We start from the raw sequence: 15,560 nt of genomic DNA, 5'->3' as shown, positions 1-15,560 counted from the left end.
TGATAGTGTACCTTGATGATATTATTGTCTTTGGTTCCACTCTTGAAGAACATGAACGAAGGCTTTTGAAAGTCTTAGATCGCTTGGAGGAGTATGGTTTGAAAATCTCCCTTGACAAGTGCCAGCTTTGTATGTCACAAGTCAAATATGTGGGTCATATTGTCTCCTCTAATGGGGTTGCTCCAGACCCTGAGAAAATAGCAGCAGTCACTAGGTGGAAGATGCCCACAGATCTTAAAGCTTTAAGATCATTCCTTGGCTTCTGTGGGTTTTACCGGCGGTTTGTCAGGAACTACTCTGCAATTGTGCGACCCTAACTGAACTTACCAAAGGGTATCCTCCAGCCAAAGGGGTGGGAAAGGCACCACTGAAAGGAAATACTTCAAAGAGTCTGAGCCGTTTGGTGAGCGGTGGGGCGAAGATTGTACTGAAGCCTTTAAAACCATTATCCACTGCCTCACTCATGCCCCTGTGCTGGCATTTGCTGACCCTACAAGGACCTATATTCTGCATGTGGATGCAAGCCGGAATGGCTTAGGCGCAGTACTAAACCAAGAGTATCCAGAGGGTCTCCGGCCAGTTGCGTATGCTAGCAGGAAACTGAATGAAACGGAGCAAAGATATCCTACTCACCAGCTTGAATTCTTGGCATTGAAGTGGGCAGTAGTAGATAAATTTCACGACTATCTTTATGGAGTGAAATTTATTGTAAAACTGACAATAATCCGCTCACCTATGTCTTGACTACAGCTAAGCTTAATGCGACAGGGCATCGTTGGCTGGCAGCACTGGCCACTTATGATTTTAGTCTCCAATATAAACCAGGACGATATAACATTGATGCTGATGTGCTGTCGCGGTACCCTTTGGGTGGTGGGCTATCTGAGGAATGGACCGAAATACCCCAGTCAGGGGTAAGAGCAATTTGTCAAAGCGTGTCAAGTGACAAGAGTGAGGAGTCTTCTACCAGACTGATTGATCAGTTGGGAGCCAGTTCCAGTATAGTTCCACCCACCTATGCATGCATTACCCAGCTTGAGCTAGGGAATCTCAAACAGCTAACACATACTGACCTCAAGTTGGCGCAGGACAAAGATCCAGTTATTGGACCAGTGAAACTAGCTGTGAGGCAAAGAGAAAGTACTTACTGTGAATACGAGTTCTAGCCCACAAATGACACTTTTGCTGAGACAGAGTACTAAGCTGGTAATCCAGAATGAGCTATTGTACAGAATATCTCAGAATCCCTGTGGTAAAGAGAGAAAACAGCTCGTTTTACCTGAACAATTCCAGCAACAAGTAATGTATTCCTTACATGATGATGCAGGACATCTAGGAATTGAGCGGACTACGGACCTGGTGAAGGACAGGTTTTACTGGCCTCGACTGACTTCTGATGTGGAAAAGTATGTGAAAAGCTGTGGAAGATGCCTGGTCAGGAAGACGCCACCTCAAAAACGTGCTCCCTGGGTAACATCACTAGTAGTGGTCCAATGGAATTAATATGCATTGATTTTCTCTCAGTAGAGCCAGATTCAAAAGGTGTTACTAATGTCCTGGTTGTCACTGACCACTTTACACGCTATGCCCAGGCTTACCCTGCTAAAGATCAGAAAGCAGTGACTGTGGCGAAGATTCTCTGGGAAAAGTTCTTTGTGTATTATGGACTGCCAGCCCGTATACATTCAGACCAAGGCAGAGACTTTGAAAGTAGACTTATAAAAGAGCTCCCGGGTATGCTAGGGATAAAAAAATCAAGGACAACACCTTACCATCCTCAGGGAGACCCACAACCTGAGCGATTTAATAGAACTCTGCTCTCCATGCTGGGTACGTTGGATGCTGAAGGAAAACAGAAATGGAGTCAGCACATCAGCAAGTTAATACATGCATACAACTGCAGTAAAAATGAGGCTACAGGGTACTCACCCTATTTTCTCTTATTTGGAAGGGAAGCCCGCTTGCCTATAGATGTGTGCTTTGGCACTTCCTCAGGGGGAGGAGAAGAACAGACATACCAGAAGTATGTGGAAAACCTGAGGACAGATCCTCAGAAAGCTTATCAATTAGCTTCTGAGACCGCACTAAAGAATCATCAGAAAAACAAGCGTCTTTATGATCAAAAGGTGAAGTGTCAGAACATAGAGCCTGGAGACCGTGTGCTAATTCGAAATCTGAGTTTCACAGGAAAACACAAGCTGGAGAATAAGTGGAATTCAGCCCCGTATGTTGTTCTTAGGAAGCTTGACAATTTACCTGTCTACAAATTCAAACCCGAAGAAGGGACAGGAGGAGTCCGGACAATGCACAGGGATCATCTCTTACCTATCGGAGAATCACTGCGGATGCCAAAGGTTAATGAGAGACAAGAAGTTCCTCAAAGGCCAGTGACCAGGTCTAAAGGTACAAAAAAACAGGAAGAAGCATTGAGAGGGAAAAGAGCTTACAAACCCCCTGAAATGGGTGGTTATTCCTCAGAAAGTGAAGATGAAAGCTACTATTCCAAAGACTGGTCTAGACAATGGACACAGCTAATTCCTGATCTCCATCAAAAGCTTGAAATGCAAAAGAATGAAGTAACTGCCCACACAGACAGTGAATCTCAACATTCAGGACAAGAGGAAGTGATTGAGGAGACCAATGAGACTGAGGATTCTGGAGAGAATGTTCACCCGATTGCAGACTGGGAAGAGAGGAGCTCTAGTACAGTGTCCGATTTAGAGGCCGAATCTATGGATCATCGTCCAAAAGGCAGCGGAAACCTGTGTCCAAATTAAGTTATGATGAACTAGGCCAACCCAGTGAAAGACCCATAACAGTTGTACACAGAGGGATAGTTATCCATCTGCCAAATTCCTCAAAGATTGAACTTAGCTCTCCAAAAAGGTATTCCGTTTCACCTAAATGTGCCCGATGTACTAGCATATGTACAAACTCTGAGAATAGACTCATTATTCATGTTTTAAGACATGTATACTCATGGGGACATGAGAATTTCAGAAGGGGAGGATGTAACCCTAGGGTTTAATTTACTATTAATATTTCATTTATTTATATTTATTTATTTTATTTTTTATTTTGTGACCAAAAAAGGGTTCTTTAAGAAATTATCTGTTCAGACATGTCTTTGGCAACAGGTTGTTTGGTTTAATGCTATTGGCTAAAAGGTGACTTGATCCCGCCTAATGTTGAGTAAGGCAGCTGCGATTGGCCAGGAAAGTAGGTGGAGTCGAGAGGGTGAGGGAAGAGAAAAAGAGAAGTGCGAAGGTGATGTTGTCGGCATGATAACAGGGAATGTGTCACTTTTATTTGTAGAAAATTATTTGAAAAGTGAAAACTGCATCATTTCAGTTTAAAGCAGTATATTTCTCTGTTTGTGATGTCAACACGACGACACAAGATGTCACCACGACGTGAATCAGAGAAAATGCAGGTTCACGCTTGACCGCCATTGCAGTAGACGGGACAATGTAGCTTGCTGGTGAAGTAACTTAACTCAAGTTTATTACTGAGATTAGCGTCTATAAGCGAGCTAGAAGTGATTGCCGCGGACGGTTGTTACAGCGATCAGGAAGTACGTCGAAGGAATCCAGATAGCGCTCCTAATCGCCGAGTGGTTAGGAGTTCCTCTGGCATCGCGGGAGCTCCACGGAGATTGTCGACTGACCATAGCCTCGCCTGGACTGATCTGACGGGTGACCGGTTCCTTGACTGTTTAAAGTTCTATCAGGTACCTGTTGTTGCTTTTTTCTGCTCTGCGAGAGCGAAGCGGCCATTTTCCTTTTTACTGGGCCTCAACGAACACTAGCGACGTCTCAGGCCTGCAACAGGGGGATTGAGTGTGAGTGTGTGTCTGTATGGTGGGCCCACCTTAAGCAGTGTTCTAATAGTGTTGTGATTGTGAAGGGTTTCATTTGTATTTATAGTTAGCCCTTCTTACTAAAGCTCTTTATTTCTATTTTAGTTTCCTTTCCGAAAAGGATACTGATATTTGTTACAATGATTAGAGACTAATTTGCACTTCTGAAAGTGAAAGTCTGAAGGGTACTTTGATTTAAGAAGAGTGATTCAGAAAGTAAAAGGAAAACATTTCTTTTGATTATATCTTTATTTGTGTAAAACTTTAACCCTTTAAGTGTTCTGTTGTGAAAAGAGTCAATCAAGCACTTTATGCAAAAGTGAAAGTTTATTTATAAAGTAAGAAAATATACTTTTACTAAACTTTGGTTCCTTCTGTTTATTCCCAACTCATCATACATTTTTGCTGTATAGTAGTTCAATCTATACAAACTGATAAGTAACCAGTATTGGTAAAACATGTAGCTTACTGAAGCCAACGTTGCATTTCCTAAGCAGTGGTATAAAGCAGGGTCACTTTTGATTTTAAAGAAAAATCACGTTGAGAAACACATTAAAAAGAACCTGGGTTTTAGCGCCAACAATTTAAAGTGGTAGATACACCTGACATCTGAATAGGGCGCTACATAAAGTGGGGGCTCGTCCGGGATTAACCCTTGCTGCTACACTGCTAAAAAGTAATTGCAAAAGAAATTATCCTGTCTCTGGGAAAACTGGTGCTTAAGTTAGGCAGGAGAAATGGATGTTGATGAATCCTCTTTACAAACTGAACTGGATAAATGGTGTCAGAAAGCAATAGTTGATCAGAAACATGCAGTATTACTGTTGGATGTGCCTGCAGAGTTGGAAGTCGCAAAAATTGAAGAAACAGTACAAATAGTCAAAGCTCTGGGAAGAGTAAGAGTCAGGGATCATAAAGAAGGACCAACACCAGGATTTCTACATGTGCTGTGTGAATGCAGAGAAGTTGTTGATTCTGCAAGCCTACCTGTAGAAGTAATACCTGCAGAGGGTGGGAAGCCTTGGAAGATAGTTGCAGCAGAAAAAGCTGAGTTGCCACCTCCTGGATTTGCTGAAAAACTGTCAAATCTGCTAATACAGGAAGGAAAGTCTGTCTCTGATCTACAAGCTATGTTCTCTTCACCCAGTTCCAATGCAGGGTCTCCAGAAGCGATAATCCGTGCGGTGGGTGAGCTGCTGGAAAAGACTTCGAAGCCTGTCAGTGATGGAAGTGCATATCGACGTTTGAGAGTTTTTTCAGGTGCTGTCCCTATTCCGGCAGGGGAAGAAGCCTTAGAGACCTGGATGGATCAAGCTAGAATGATGGTCATGGAGTGTGAATGCTCAGAGAAGGAGAAGCGCAGACGAATCATTGAAAGTCTGAAGGGTTCAGCCCTGGATGTTGTGAAGGCTATCAGATTTGCTGATCCAGACGCACCTTCTCTTCAGTATCTTGAGGCTTTGGATGGGGCTTTGGAACTCCTGAATCAGGAGAAGATTTATATTTTGCTTTCAGGTTGTTAAGGCAGAATCCAGATGAAGCACTTTCTGATTTTTTGAAGAGAATGGAGAAATCTCTGACAAGGGTAGCGCAAAAAGGTGGATTGCCTGGAAACAATGTTGATAGAACAAGAGTTGAGCAGCTAATTCGAGGAGCTGTTGAATCTGACTTATTGTTACTTCAGTTGCGTTTGAGAGAAAGCGACAGAAAATCCACCTACCTTTTAGCTCTCTTGAATGAGATCAGGGAGGCTGAAGGAAGCGAAGCTGCCAGATACAGTCTGGGTGTCACTTTCAAACCCGTCCCACGACCACGACAGAAACTTTCTAGTCTGGCTGCAGTGAGAGAATTAAAGGCTGAGATTCAAGAGCTGCAGACCAAAGTAACCGAGGAACCTTCTAAAGTACCTGTGTCAGAGACAATGTTGGAGTCAAAGCCAGTACCAAGAAGAAGAGAAGCTGACTCACCGGTAGACTTAGAAGTACAGTCACTAAAGAGGCAGGTACAAAGACTAGAAGAGCAGCTGGTTTCACTGAGTGTCAGACAGTCATCACAAATATCCAAAGAACCATCACCAGAGCAGGCTGTTGCTTCTGCAAAACCAAGATTTGAAGTGACTAAAGAAGATTACTTCTGCTACAAATGTGGGGGAGATGGCCACATTGCTCCAAGATGCAAGGCTACTGAGAATTACAGCCTGGTGATACAGAAGCTTGTGCGATCATTAAGAAAGACCAGAAGTGAAAGAACAGATCAGAGGGGTAAATACACTGGGGACAAAGTCAGTTCCTCTCGGAAAAGCCAGACAGTTGTAGTTGGGAAGAATAGTCTGCCTGCAGGGCTGGTGGGTCCAGCAATGACCGTCGCTATGAAAGTCAATGGGCAGCCCTGTGAAGCCTTATTAGATAGTGGGTCTCAGGTCACCATCATCTTTGAGTCATGGTACTCTGAAAAGCTGTCATCAGTACCTATCCAGCCTCTTTCCGGCCTGTCTATCTGGGGCCTTAGCACAGCTAGTTACCCCTATAAGGGTTATGTCTTAGTAGATGTTTCCTTTCCAGCTTCTGTCATAGGTGTGGAAGAGACTGTTTCCATCCTTGCACTGGTGTGTCCTGAACCTGAGGACCAGAACAAGTGCCGGTAATCATTGGAACAAATGCAAAGTTTTTCCAACGCTTGATTGGACTCAACACAGCTGGTTCTGAGACAGATGTAGCACATGCCTTAAGAATTCAACTTCACAATACAAAAGTAATAGTACCGACAAAGCCTGTGCAGGAGAAAACTGTTGACATGCCGGCTGGTGAAGTGAAGTGGATCGGGCCAGATGCTTGCATTATACCGTTAAGAGGAGAAGCGTGTGCTGTTTGTACAGTTGAGTCTCAAGAATCATTGGAGAAGGAAAATTTTCTGATAGAATCACCTTCAGATGATACACTGCCTGCTGGGTTGTTCATCGTACCAGTTGTCATGCCCACTTCTGCTTTGGAGGAGAGCAAAATCAAGGTGCTGATTAAGAATGAAACAAGCAAAGATATAACCATCCCAGTTGGAACAGTTATAGCTCACATGTTTCATACCGATACAGTAATGACAACGTCAATGTCCCATCAAAACCTAAGAGGATTGATCCAGAACGGTTTGATTTCAGCAAGTCAGCAATTCCAAGAGAGTGGGAAGATCGACCGCCAGACACTGTCTGAGAGAGGTAATGTCTTTTCTGTGGAGGAATGGGGCGTGGGGTTAGCAAAGGATGTCAAGCATCACATTCGTCTGAGTGACCCCAAACCATTTAGAGAGATCTCGGCGTATTACTCCAGCTGACATTGATAATGTCCGACGACACCTCAAAGACCTGTTAGCTGCAGGGATTATTAAGGAGTCTCGGAGCCCTTATGTTTCCCCAATCGTGATTGTTCGTAAAAAGAGTGGAGCAATACGCATGTGTATTGACTATCGTACACTGAACAGCAGAACCCTCCCAGATCAGTATACTACTCCACGTATAGATGATGCGCTGGACTGTCTTACAGGAAGCAAGTGGTTTTCGGTCTTAGACCTTAGGAGTGGCTACTACCAGATAGCCATGGCCGATGAGGATAAGGAGAAGACTGCTTTTATATGTCCTTTAGGTTTCTATGAGTTTGAGAGGATGCCACAGGGAGTTAGTGGAGCGCCTGCGACATTCCAAAGACTTATGGAGCGTGCCGTGGGGGACATGCACTTGCTGGAAGTGATAGTGTACCTTGATGATATTATTGTCTTTGGTTCCACTCTTGAAGAACATGAACGAAGGCTTTTGAAAGTCTTAGATCGCTTGGAGGAGTATGGTTTGAAAATCTCCCTTGACAAGTGCCAGCTTTGTATGTCACAAGTCAAATATGTGGGTCATATTGTCTCCTCTAATGGGGTTGCTCCAGACCCTGAGAAAATAGCAGCAGTCACTAGGTGGAAGATGCCCACAGATCTTAAAGCTTTAAGATCATTCCTTGGCTTCTGTGGGTTTTACCGGCGGTTTGTCAGGAACTACTCTGCAATTGTGCGACCCTGACTGAACTTACCAAAGGGTATCCTCCAGCCAAAGGGGGTGGGAAAGGCACCACTGAAAGGAAATACTTCAAAGAGTCTGAGCCGTTTGGTGAGCGGTGGGGCGAAGATTGTACTGAAGCCTTTAAAACCATTATCCACTGCCTCACTCATGCCCCTGTGCTGGCATTTGCTGACCCTACAAGGACCTATATTCTGCATGTGGATGCAAGCCGGAATGGCTTAGGCGCAGTACTAAACCAAGAGTATCAGAGGGTCTCCGGCCAGTTGCGTATGCTAGCAGGAAACTGAATGAAACGGAGCAAAGATATCCTACTCACCAGCTTGAATTCTTGGCATTGAAGTGGGCAGTAGTAGATAAATTTCACGACTATCTTTATGGAGTGAAATTTATTGTAAGAACTGACAATAATCCGCTCACCTATGTCTTGACTACAGCTAAGCTTAATGCGACAGGGCATCGTTGGCTGGCAGCACTGGCCACTTATGATTTTAGTCTCCAATATAAACCAGGACGATATAACATTGATGCTGATGTGCTGTCGCGGTACCCTTTGGGTGGTGGGCTATCTGAGGAATGGACCGAAATACCCAGTCAGGGGTAAGAGCAATTTGTCAAAGCGTGTCAAGTGACAAGAGTGAGGAGTCTTCTACCAGACTGATTGATCAGTTGGGAGCCAGTTCCAGTATAGTTCCACCCACCTATGCATGCATTACCCAGCTTGAGCTAGGGAATCTCAAACAGCTAACACATACTGACCTCAAGTTGGCGCAGGACAAAGATCCAGTTATTGGACCAGTGAAACTAGCTGTGAGGCAAGGAAAAGTACTTACTGTGAATACGAGTTCTAGCCCACAAATGACACTTTGCTGAGACAGAGTACTAAGCTGGTAATCCAGAATGAGCTATTGTACAGAATATCTCAGAATCCCTGTGGTAAAGAGAGAAAACAGCTCGTTTTACCTGAACAATTCCAGCAACAAGTAATGTATTCCTTACATGATGATGCAGGACATCTAGGAATTGAACGGACTACGGACCTGGTGAAGGACAGGTTTTACTGGCCTCGACTGACTTCTGATGTGGAAAAGTATGTGAAAAGCTGTGGAAGATGCCTGGTCAGGAAGACGCCACCTCAAAAACGTGCTCCCCTGGGTAACATCACTAGTAGTGGTCCAATGGAATTAATATGCATTGATTTTCTCTCAGTAGAGCCAGATTCAAAAGGTGTTACTAATGTCCTGGTTGTCACTGACCACTTTACACGCTATGCCCAGGCTTACCCTGCTAAAGATCAGAAAGCAGTGACTGTGGCGAAGATTCTCTGGGAAAAGTTCTTTGTGTATTATGGACTGCCAGCCCGTATACATTCAGACCAAGGCAGAGACTTTGAAAGTAGACTTATAAAGAGCTCCCGGGTATGCTAGGGATAAAAATCAAGGACAACACCTTACCATCCTCAGGAGACCCACAACCTGAGCGATTTAATAGAACTCTGCTCTCCATGCTGGGTACGTTGGATGCTGAAGGAAAACAGAAATGGAGTCAGCACATCAGCAAGTTAATACATGCATACAACTGCAGTAAAAATGAGGCTACAGGGTACTCACCCTATTTTCTCTTATTTGGAAGGAAGCCCGCTTGCCTATAGATGTGTGCTTTGGCACTTCCTCAGGGGGAGGAGAAGAACAGACATACCAGAAGTATGTGGAAAACCTGAGGACAGATCCTCAGAAAGCTTATCAATTAGCTTCTGAGACCGCACTAAAGAATCATCAGAAAAACAAGCGTCTTTATGATCAAAAGGTGAAGTGTCAGAACATAGAGCCTGGAGACCGTGTGCTAATTCGAAATCTGAGTTTCACAGGAAAACACAAGCTGGAGAATAAGTGGAATTCAGCCCCGTATGTTGTTCTTAGGAAGCTTGACAATTTACCTGTCTACAAATTCAAACCCGAAGAAGGGACAGGAGGAGTCCGGACAATGCACAGGGATCATCTCTTACCTATCGGAGAATCACTGCGGATGCCAAAGGTTAATGAGAGACAAGAAGTTCCTCAAAGGCCAGTGACCAGGTCTAAAGGTACAAAAAAACAGGAAGAAGCATTGAGAGGGAAAAGAGCTTACAAACCCCCTGAAATGGGTGGTTATTCCTCAGAAAGTGAAGATGAAAGCTACTATTCCAAAGACTGGTCTAGACAATGGACACAGCTAATTCCTGATCTCCATCAAAAGCTTGAAATGCAAAAGAATGAAGTAACTGCCCACACAGACAGTGAATCTCAACATTCAGGACAAGAGGAAGTGATTGAGGAGACCAATGAGACTGAGGATTCTGGAGAGAATGTTCACCCGATTGCAGACTGGGAAGAGAGGAGCTCTAGTACAGTGTCCGATTTAGAGGCCGAATCTATGGATCATCGTCCAAAAAGGCAGCGGAAACCTGTGTCCAAATTAAGTTATGATGAACTAGGCCAACCCAGTGAAAGACCCATAACAGTTGTACACAGAGGGATAGTTATCCATCTGCCAAATTCCTCAAAGATTGAACTTAGCTCTCCAAAAAGGTATTCCGTTTCACCTAAATGTGCCCGATGTACTAGCATATGTACAAACTCTGAGAATAGACTCATTATTCATGTTTAAGACATGTATACTCATGGGGACATGAGAATTTCAGAAGGGGGAGGATGTAACCCTAGGGTTTAATTTACTATTAATATTTCATTTATTTATATTTATTTATTTTATTTTTTATTTTGTGACCAAAAAAGGGTTCTTTAAGAAATTATCTGTTCAGACATGTCTTTGGCAACAGGTTGTTTGGTTTAATGCTATTGGCTAAAGGTGACTTGATCCGCCTAATGTTGAGTAAGGCAGCTGCGATTGGCCAGGAAAGTAGGTGGGTCGAGAGGGTGAGGGAAGAGAAAAAAGAGAAGTGCGAAGGTGATGTTGTCGGCATGATAACAGGGAATGTGTCACTTTTATTTGTAGAAAATTATTTGAAAAGTGAAAACTGCATCATTTCAGTTTAAAGCAGTATATTTCTCTGTTTGTGATGTCAACACGACGACACAAGATGTCACCACGACGTGAATCAGAGAAAATGCAGGTTCACGCTTGACCGCCATTGCAGTAGACGGGACAATGTAGCTTGCTGGTGAAGTAACTTAACTCAAGTTTATTACTGAGATTAGCGTCTATAAGCGAGCTAGAAGTGATTGCCGCGGACGGTTGTTACAGCGATCAGGAAGTACGTCGAAGGAATCCAGATAGCGCTCCTAATCGCCGAGTGGTTAGGAGTTCCTCTGGCATCGCGGAGCTCCACGGAGATTGTCGACTGACCATAGCCTCGCCTGGACTGATCTGACGGGTGACCGGTTCCTTGACTGTTTAAAGTTCTATCAGGTACCTGTTGTTGCTTTTTCTCATTTACAAGAGAGCGAGCGGCCATTTTCCTTTTACTGGGCCTCAATGAACACTAGCGACGTCTCAGGCCTGCAACAGGGGGATTGAGTGTGAGAGTGTGTGTCTGTATGGTGGGCCCACCTTAAGCAGTGTTCTAATAGTGTTGTGATTGTGAAGGGTTTCATTTGTATTTATAGTTAGCCCTTCTTACTAAAGCTCTTTATTTCTATTTTAGTTTCCTTTCCGAAAAGGATACTGATATTTGTTACAATGATTAGAGACTAATTTGCACTTCTGAAAGTGAAAGTCTGAAGGGTACTTTGATTTAAGAAGAGTGATTCAGAAAGTAAAAGGAAAACATTTCTTTTGATTATATCTTTATTTGTGTAAAACTTTAACCCTTTAAGTGTTCTGTTGTGAAAAGAGTCAATCAAGCACTTTATGCAAAAGTGAAAGTTTATTTATAAAGTAAGAAAATATACTTTTACTAAACTTTGGTTCCTTCTGTTTATTCCCAACTCATCATACATTTTTGCTGTATAGTAGTTCAATCTATACAAACTGATAAGTAACCAGTATTGGTAAAACATGTAGCTTACTGAAGCCAACGTTGCATTTCTAAGCAGTGGTATAAAGCAGGGTCACTTTTGATTTTAAAGAAAAATCACGTTGAGAAACACATTAAAAAGAACCTGGGTTTTAGCGCCAACAATTTAAAGTGGTAGATACACCTGACATCTGAATAGGGCGCTACATAAAGTGGGGCTCGTCCGGGATTAACCCTTGCTGCTACACTGCTAAAAAGTAATTGCAAAAGAAATTATCCTGTCTCTGGGAAAACTGGTGCTTAAGTTAGGCAGGAGAAATGGATGTTGATGAATCCTCTTTACAAACTGAACTGGATAAATGGTGTCAGAAAGCAATAGTTGATCAGAAACATGCAGTATTACTGTTGGATGTGCCTGCAGAGTTGGAAGTCGCAAAAATTGAAGAAACAGTACAAATAGTCAAAGCTCTGGGAAGAGTAAGAGTCAGGGATCATAAAGAAGGACCAACACCAGGATTTCTACATGTGCTGTGTGAATGCAGAGAAGTTGTTGATTCTGCAAGCCTACCTGTAGAAGTAATACCTGCAGAGGGTGGGAAGCCTTGGAAGATAGTTGCAGCAGAAAAAGCTGAGTTGCCACCTCCTGGATTTGCTGAAAAACTGTCAAATCTGCTAATACAGGAAGGAAAGTCTGTCTCTGATCTACAAGCTATGTTCTCTTCACCCAGTTCCAATGCAGGGTCTCCAGAAGCGATAATCCGTGCGGTGGGTGAGCTGCTGGAAAAGACTTCGAAGCCTGTCAGTGATGGAAGTGCATATCGACGTTTGAGAGTTTTTTCAGGTGCTGTCCCTATTCCGGCAGGGGAAGAAGCCTTAGAGACCTGGATGGATCAAGCTAGAATGATGGTCATGGAGTGTGAATGCTCAGAGAAGGAGAAGCGCAGACGAATCATTGAAAGTCTGAAGGGTTCAGCCCTGGATGTTGTGAAGGCTATCAGATTTGCTGATCCAGACGCACCTTCTCTTCAGTATCTTGAGGCTTTGGATGGGGCTTTTGGAACTCCTGAATCAGGAGAAGATTTATATTTTGCTTTCAGGTTGTTAAGGCAGAATCCAGATGAAGCACTTTCTGATTTTTTGAAGAGAATGGAGAAATCTCTGACAAGGGTAGCGCAAAAAGGTGGATTGCCTGGAAACAATGTTGATAGAACAAGAGTTGAGCAGCTAATTCGAGGAGCTGTTGAATCTGACTTATTGTTACTTCAGTTGCGTTTGAGAGAGCGACGAGAAAATCCACCTACCTTTTTAGCTCTCTTGAATGAGATCAGGGAGGCTGAAGGAAGCGAAGCTGCCAGATACAGTCTGGGTGTCACTTTCAAACCCGTCCCACGACCACGACAGAAACTTTCTAGTCTGGCTGCAGTGAGAGAATTAAAGGCTGAGATTCAAGAGCTGCAGACCAAAGTAACCGAGGAACCTTCTAAAGTACCTGTGTCAGAGACAATGTTGGAGTCAAAGCCAGTACCAAGAAGAAGAGAAGCTGACTCACCGGTAGACTTAGAAGTACAGTCACTAAAGAGGCAGGTACAAAGACTAGAAGAGCAGCTGGTTTCACTGAGTGTCAGACAGTCATCACAAATATCCAAAGAACCATCACCAGAGCAGGCTGTTGCTTCTGCAAAACCAAGATTTGAAGTGACTAAAGAAGATTACTTCTGCTACAAATGTGGGGAGATGGCCACATTGCTCCAAGATGCAAGGCTACTGAGAATTACAGCCTGGTGATACAGAAGCTTGTGCGATCATTAAGAAAGACCAGAAGTGAAAGAACAGATCAGAGGGGTAAATACACTGGGGACAAAGTCAGTTCCTCTCGGAAAAGCCAGACAGTTGTAGTTGGGAAGAATAGTCTGCCTGCAGGGCTGGTGGGTCCAGCAATGACCGTCGCTATGAAAGTCAATGGGCAGCCCTGTGAAGCCTTATTAGATAGTGGGTCTCAGGTCACCATCATCTTTGAGTCATGGTACTCTGAAAAGCTGTCATCAGTACCTATCCAGCCTCTTTCCGGCCTGTCTATCTGGGGCCTTAGCACAGCTAGTTACCCCTATAAGGGTTATGTCTTAGTAGATGTTTCCTTTCCAGCTTCTGTCATAGGTGTGGAAGAGACTGTTTCCATCCTTGCACTGGTGTGTCCTGAACCTGAGGGACCAGAACAAGTGCCGGTAATCATTGGAACAAATGCAAAGTTTTTCCAACGCTTGATTGGACTCAACACAGCTGGTTCTGAGACAGATGTAGCACATGCCTTAAGAATTCAACTTCACAATACAAAAGTAATAGTACCGACAAAGCCTGTGCAGGAGAAAACTGTTGACATGCCGGCTGGTGAAGTGAAGTGGATCGGGCCAGATGCTTGCATTATACCGTTAAGAGGAGAAACGTGTGCTGTTTGTACAGTTGAGTCTCAAGAATCATTGAGAAGGAAATTTTCTGATAGAATCACCTTCAGATGATACACTGCCTGCTGGGTTGTTCATCGTACCAGTTATGTACGGCCCACTTCTGCTTTGGAGGAGAGCAAAATCAAGGTGCTGATTAAGAATGAAACAAGCAAAGATATAACCATCCCAGTTGGAACAGTTATAGCTCACATGTTTCATACCGATACAGTAATGACAACGTCCAATGTCCCATCAAAACCTAAGAGGATTGATCCAGAACGGTTTGATTTCAGCAAGTCAGCAATTCCAAGAGAGTGGGAAGATCGACTTCGCCAGACACTGTCTGAGAGAGGTAATGTCTTTTCTGTGGAGGAATGGGACGTGGGGTTAGCAAAGGATGTCAAGCATCACATTCGTCTGAGTGACCCCAAACCATTTAGAGAGAGATCTCGGCGTATTACTCCAGCTGACATTGATAATGTCCGACGACACCTCAAAGACCTGTTAGCTGCAGGGATTATTAAGGAGTCTCGGAGCCCTTATGCTTCCCCAATCGTGATTGTTCAGAAAGAGTGGAGCAATACGCATGTGTATTGACTATCGTACACTGAACAGCAGAACCCTCCCAGATCAGTATACTACTCCACGATAGATGATGCGCTGGACTGTCTTACAGGAAGCAAGTGGTTTTTGGTCTTAGACCTTAGGAGTGGCTACTACCAGATAGCCATGGCCGATGAGGATAAGGAGAAGACTGCTTTTATATGTCCTTTAGGTTTCTATGAGTTTGAGAGGATGCCACAGGGAGTTAGTGGAGCGCCTGCGACATTCCAAAGACTTATATGGAGCGTGCCGTGGGGACATGCACTTGCTGGAAGTGATAGTGTACCTTGATGATATTATTGTCTTTGGTTCCACTCTTGAAGAACATGAACGAAGGCTTTTGAAAGTCTTAGATCGCTTGGAGGAGTATGGTTTGAAAATCTCCCTTGACAAGTGCCAGCTTTGTATGTCACAAGTCAAATATGTGGGTCATATTGTCTCCTCTAATGGGGTTGCTCCAGACCCTGAGAAAATAGCAGCAGTCACTAGGTGGAAGATGCCCACAGATCTTAAAGCTTTAAGATCATTCCTTGGCTTCTGTGGGTTTTACCGGCGGTTTGTCAGGAACTACTCTGCAATTGTGCGACCCCTGACTGAACTTACCAAAGGGTATCCTCCAGCCAAAGGGGGTGGGAAAGGCACCACTGAAAGGAA

The 15,560-nt window shown here is 43.8% G+C and overlaps 1 protein-coding gene across 1 annotated transcript; it reads left to right on the top strand.

The window, feature by feature from the left end:
- The first annotated feature begins 12,122 nt into the window (after positions 1-12,122).
- Positions 12,123-13,647, top strand: LOC122334786 (paraneoplastic antigen Ma1 homolog). Its single transcript, XM_043232696.1, has one exon. The coding sequence runs from the start codon at positions 12,181-12,183 to the stop codon at positions 13,645-13,647; it is 1,467 nt and encodes a 488-aa protein (XP_043088631.1). The 5' UTR covers positions 12,123-12,180.
- Positions 13,648-15,560: the final 1,913 nt, after the last annotated feature.

Source organism: Puntigrus tetrazona, unplaced genomic scaffold (genome assembly GCF_018831695.1).
Source record: "Puntigrus tetrazona isolate hp1 unplaced genomic scaffold, ASM1883169v1 S000000644, whole genome shotgun sequence".
In the NCBI taxonomy this organism is placed as follows: domain Eukaryota; kingdom Metazoa; phylum Chordata; class Actinopteri; order Cypriniformes; family Cyprinidae; genus Puntigrus; species Puntigrus tetrazona.
This window is presented reverse-complemented; position numbering and strand designations above follow the sequence as displayed.

Excerpts from the sequence above, each read along its gene's own strand:
- LOC122334786 (XM_043232696.1), top strand. The coding sequence starts at position 12,181 with ATGGATGTTGATGAATCCTCTTTACAAACTGAACTGGATAAATGGTGT.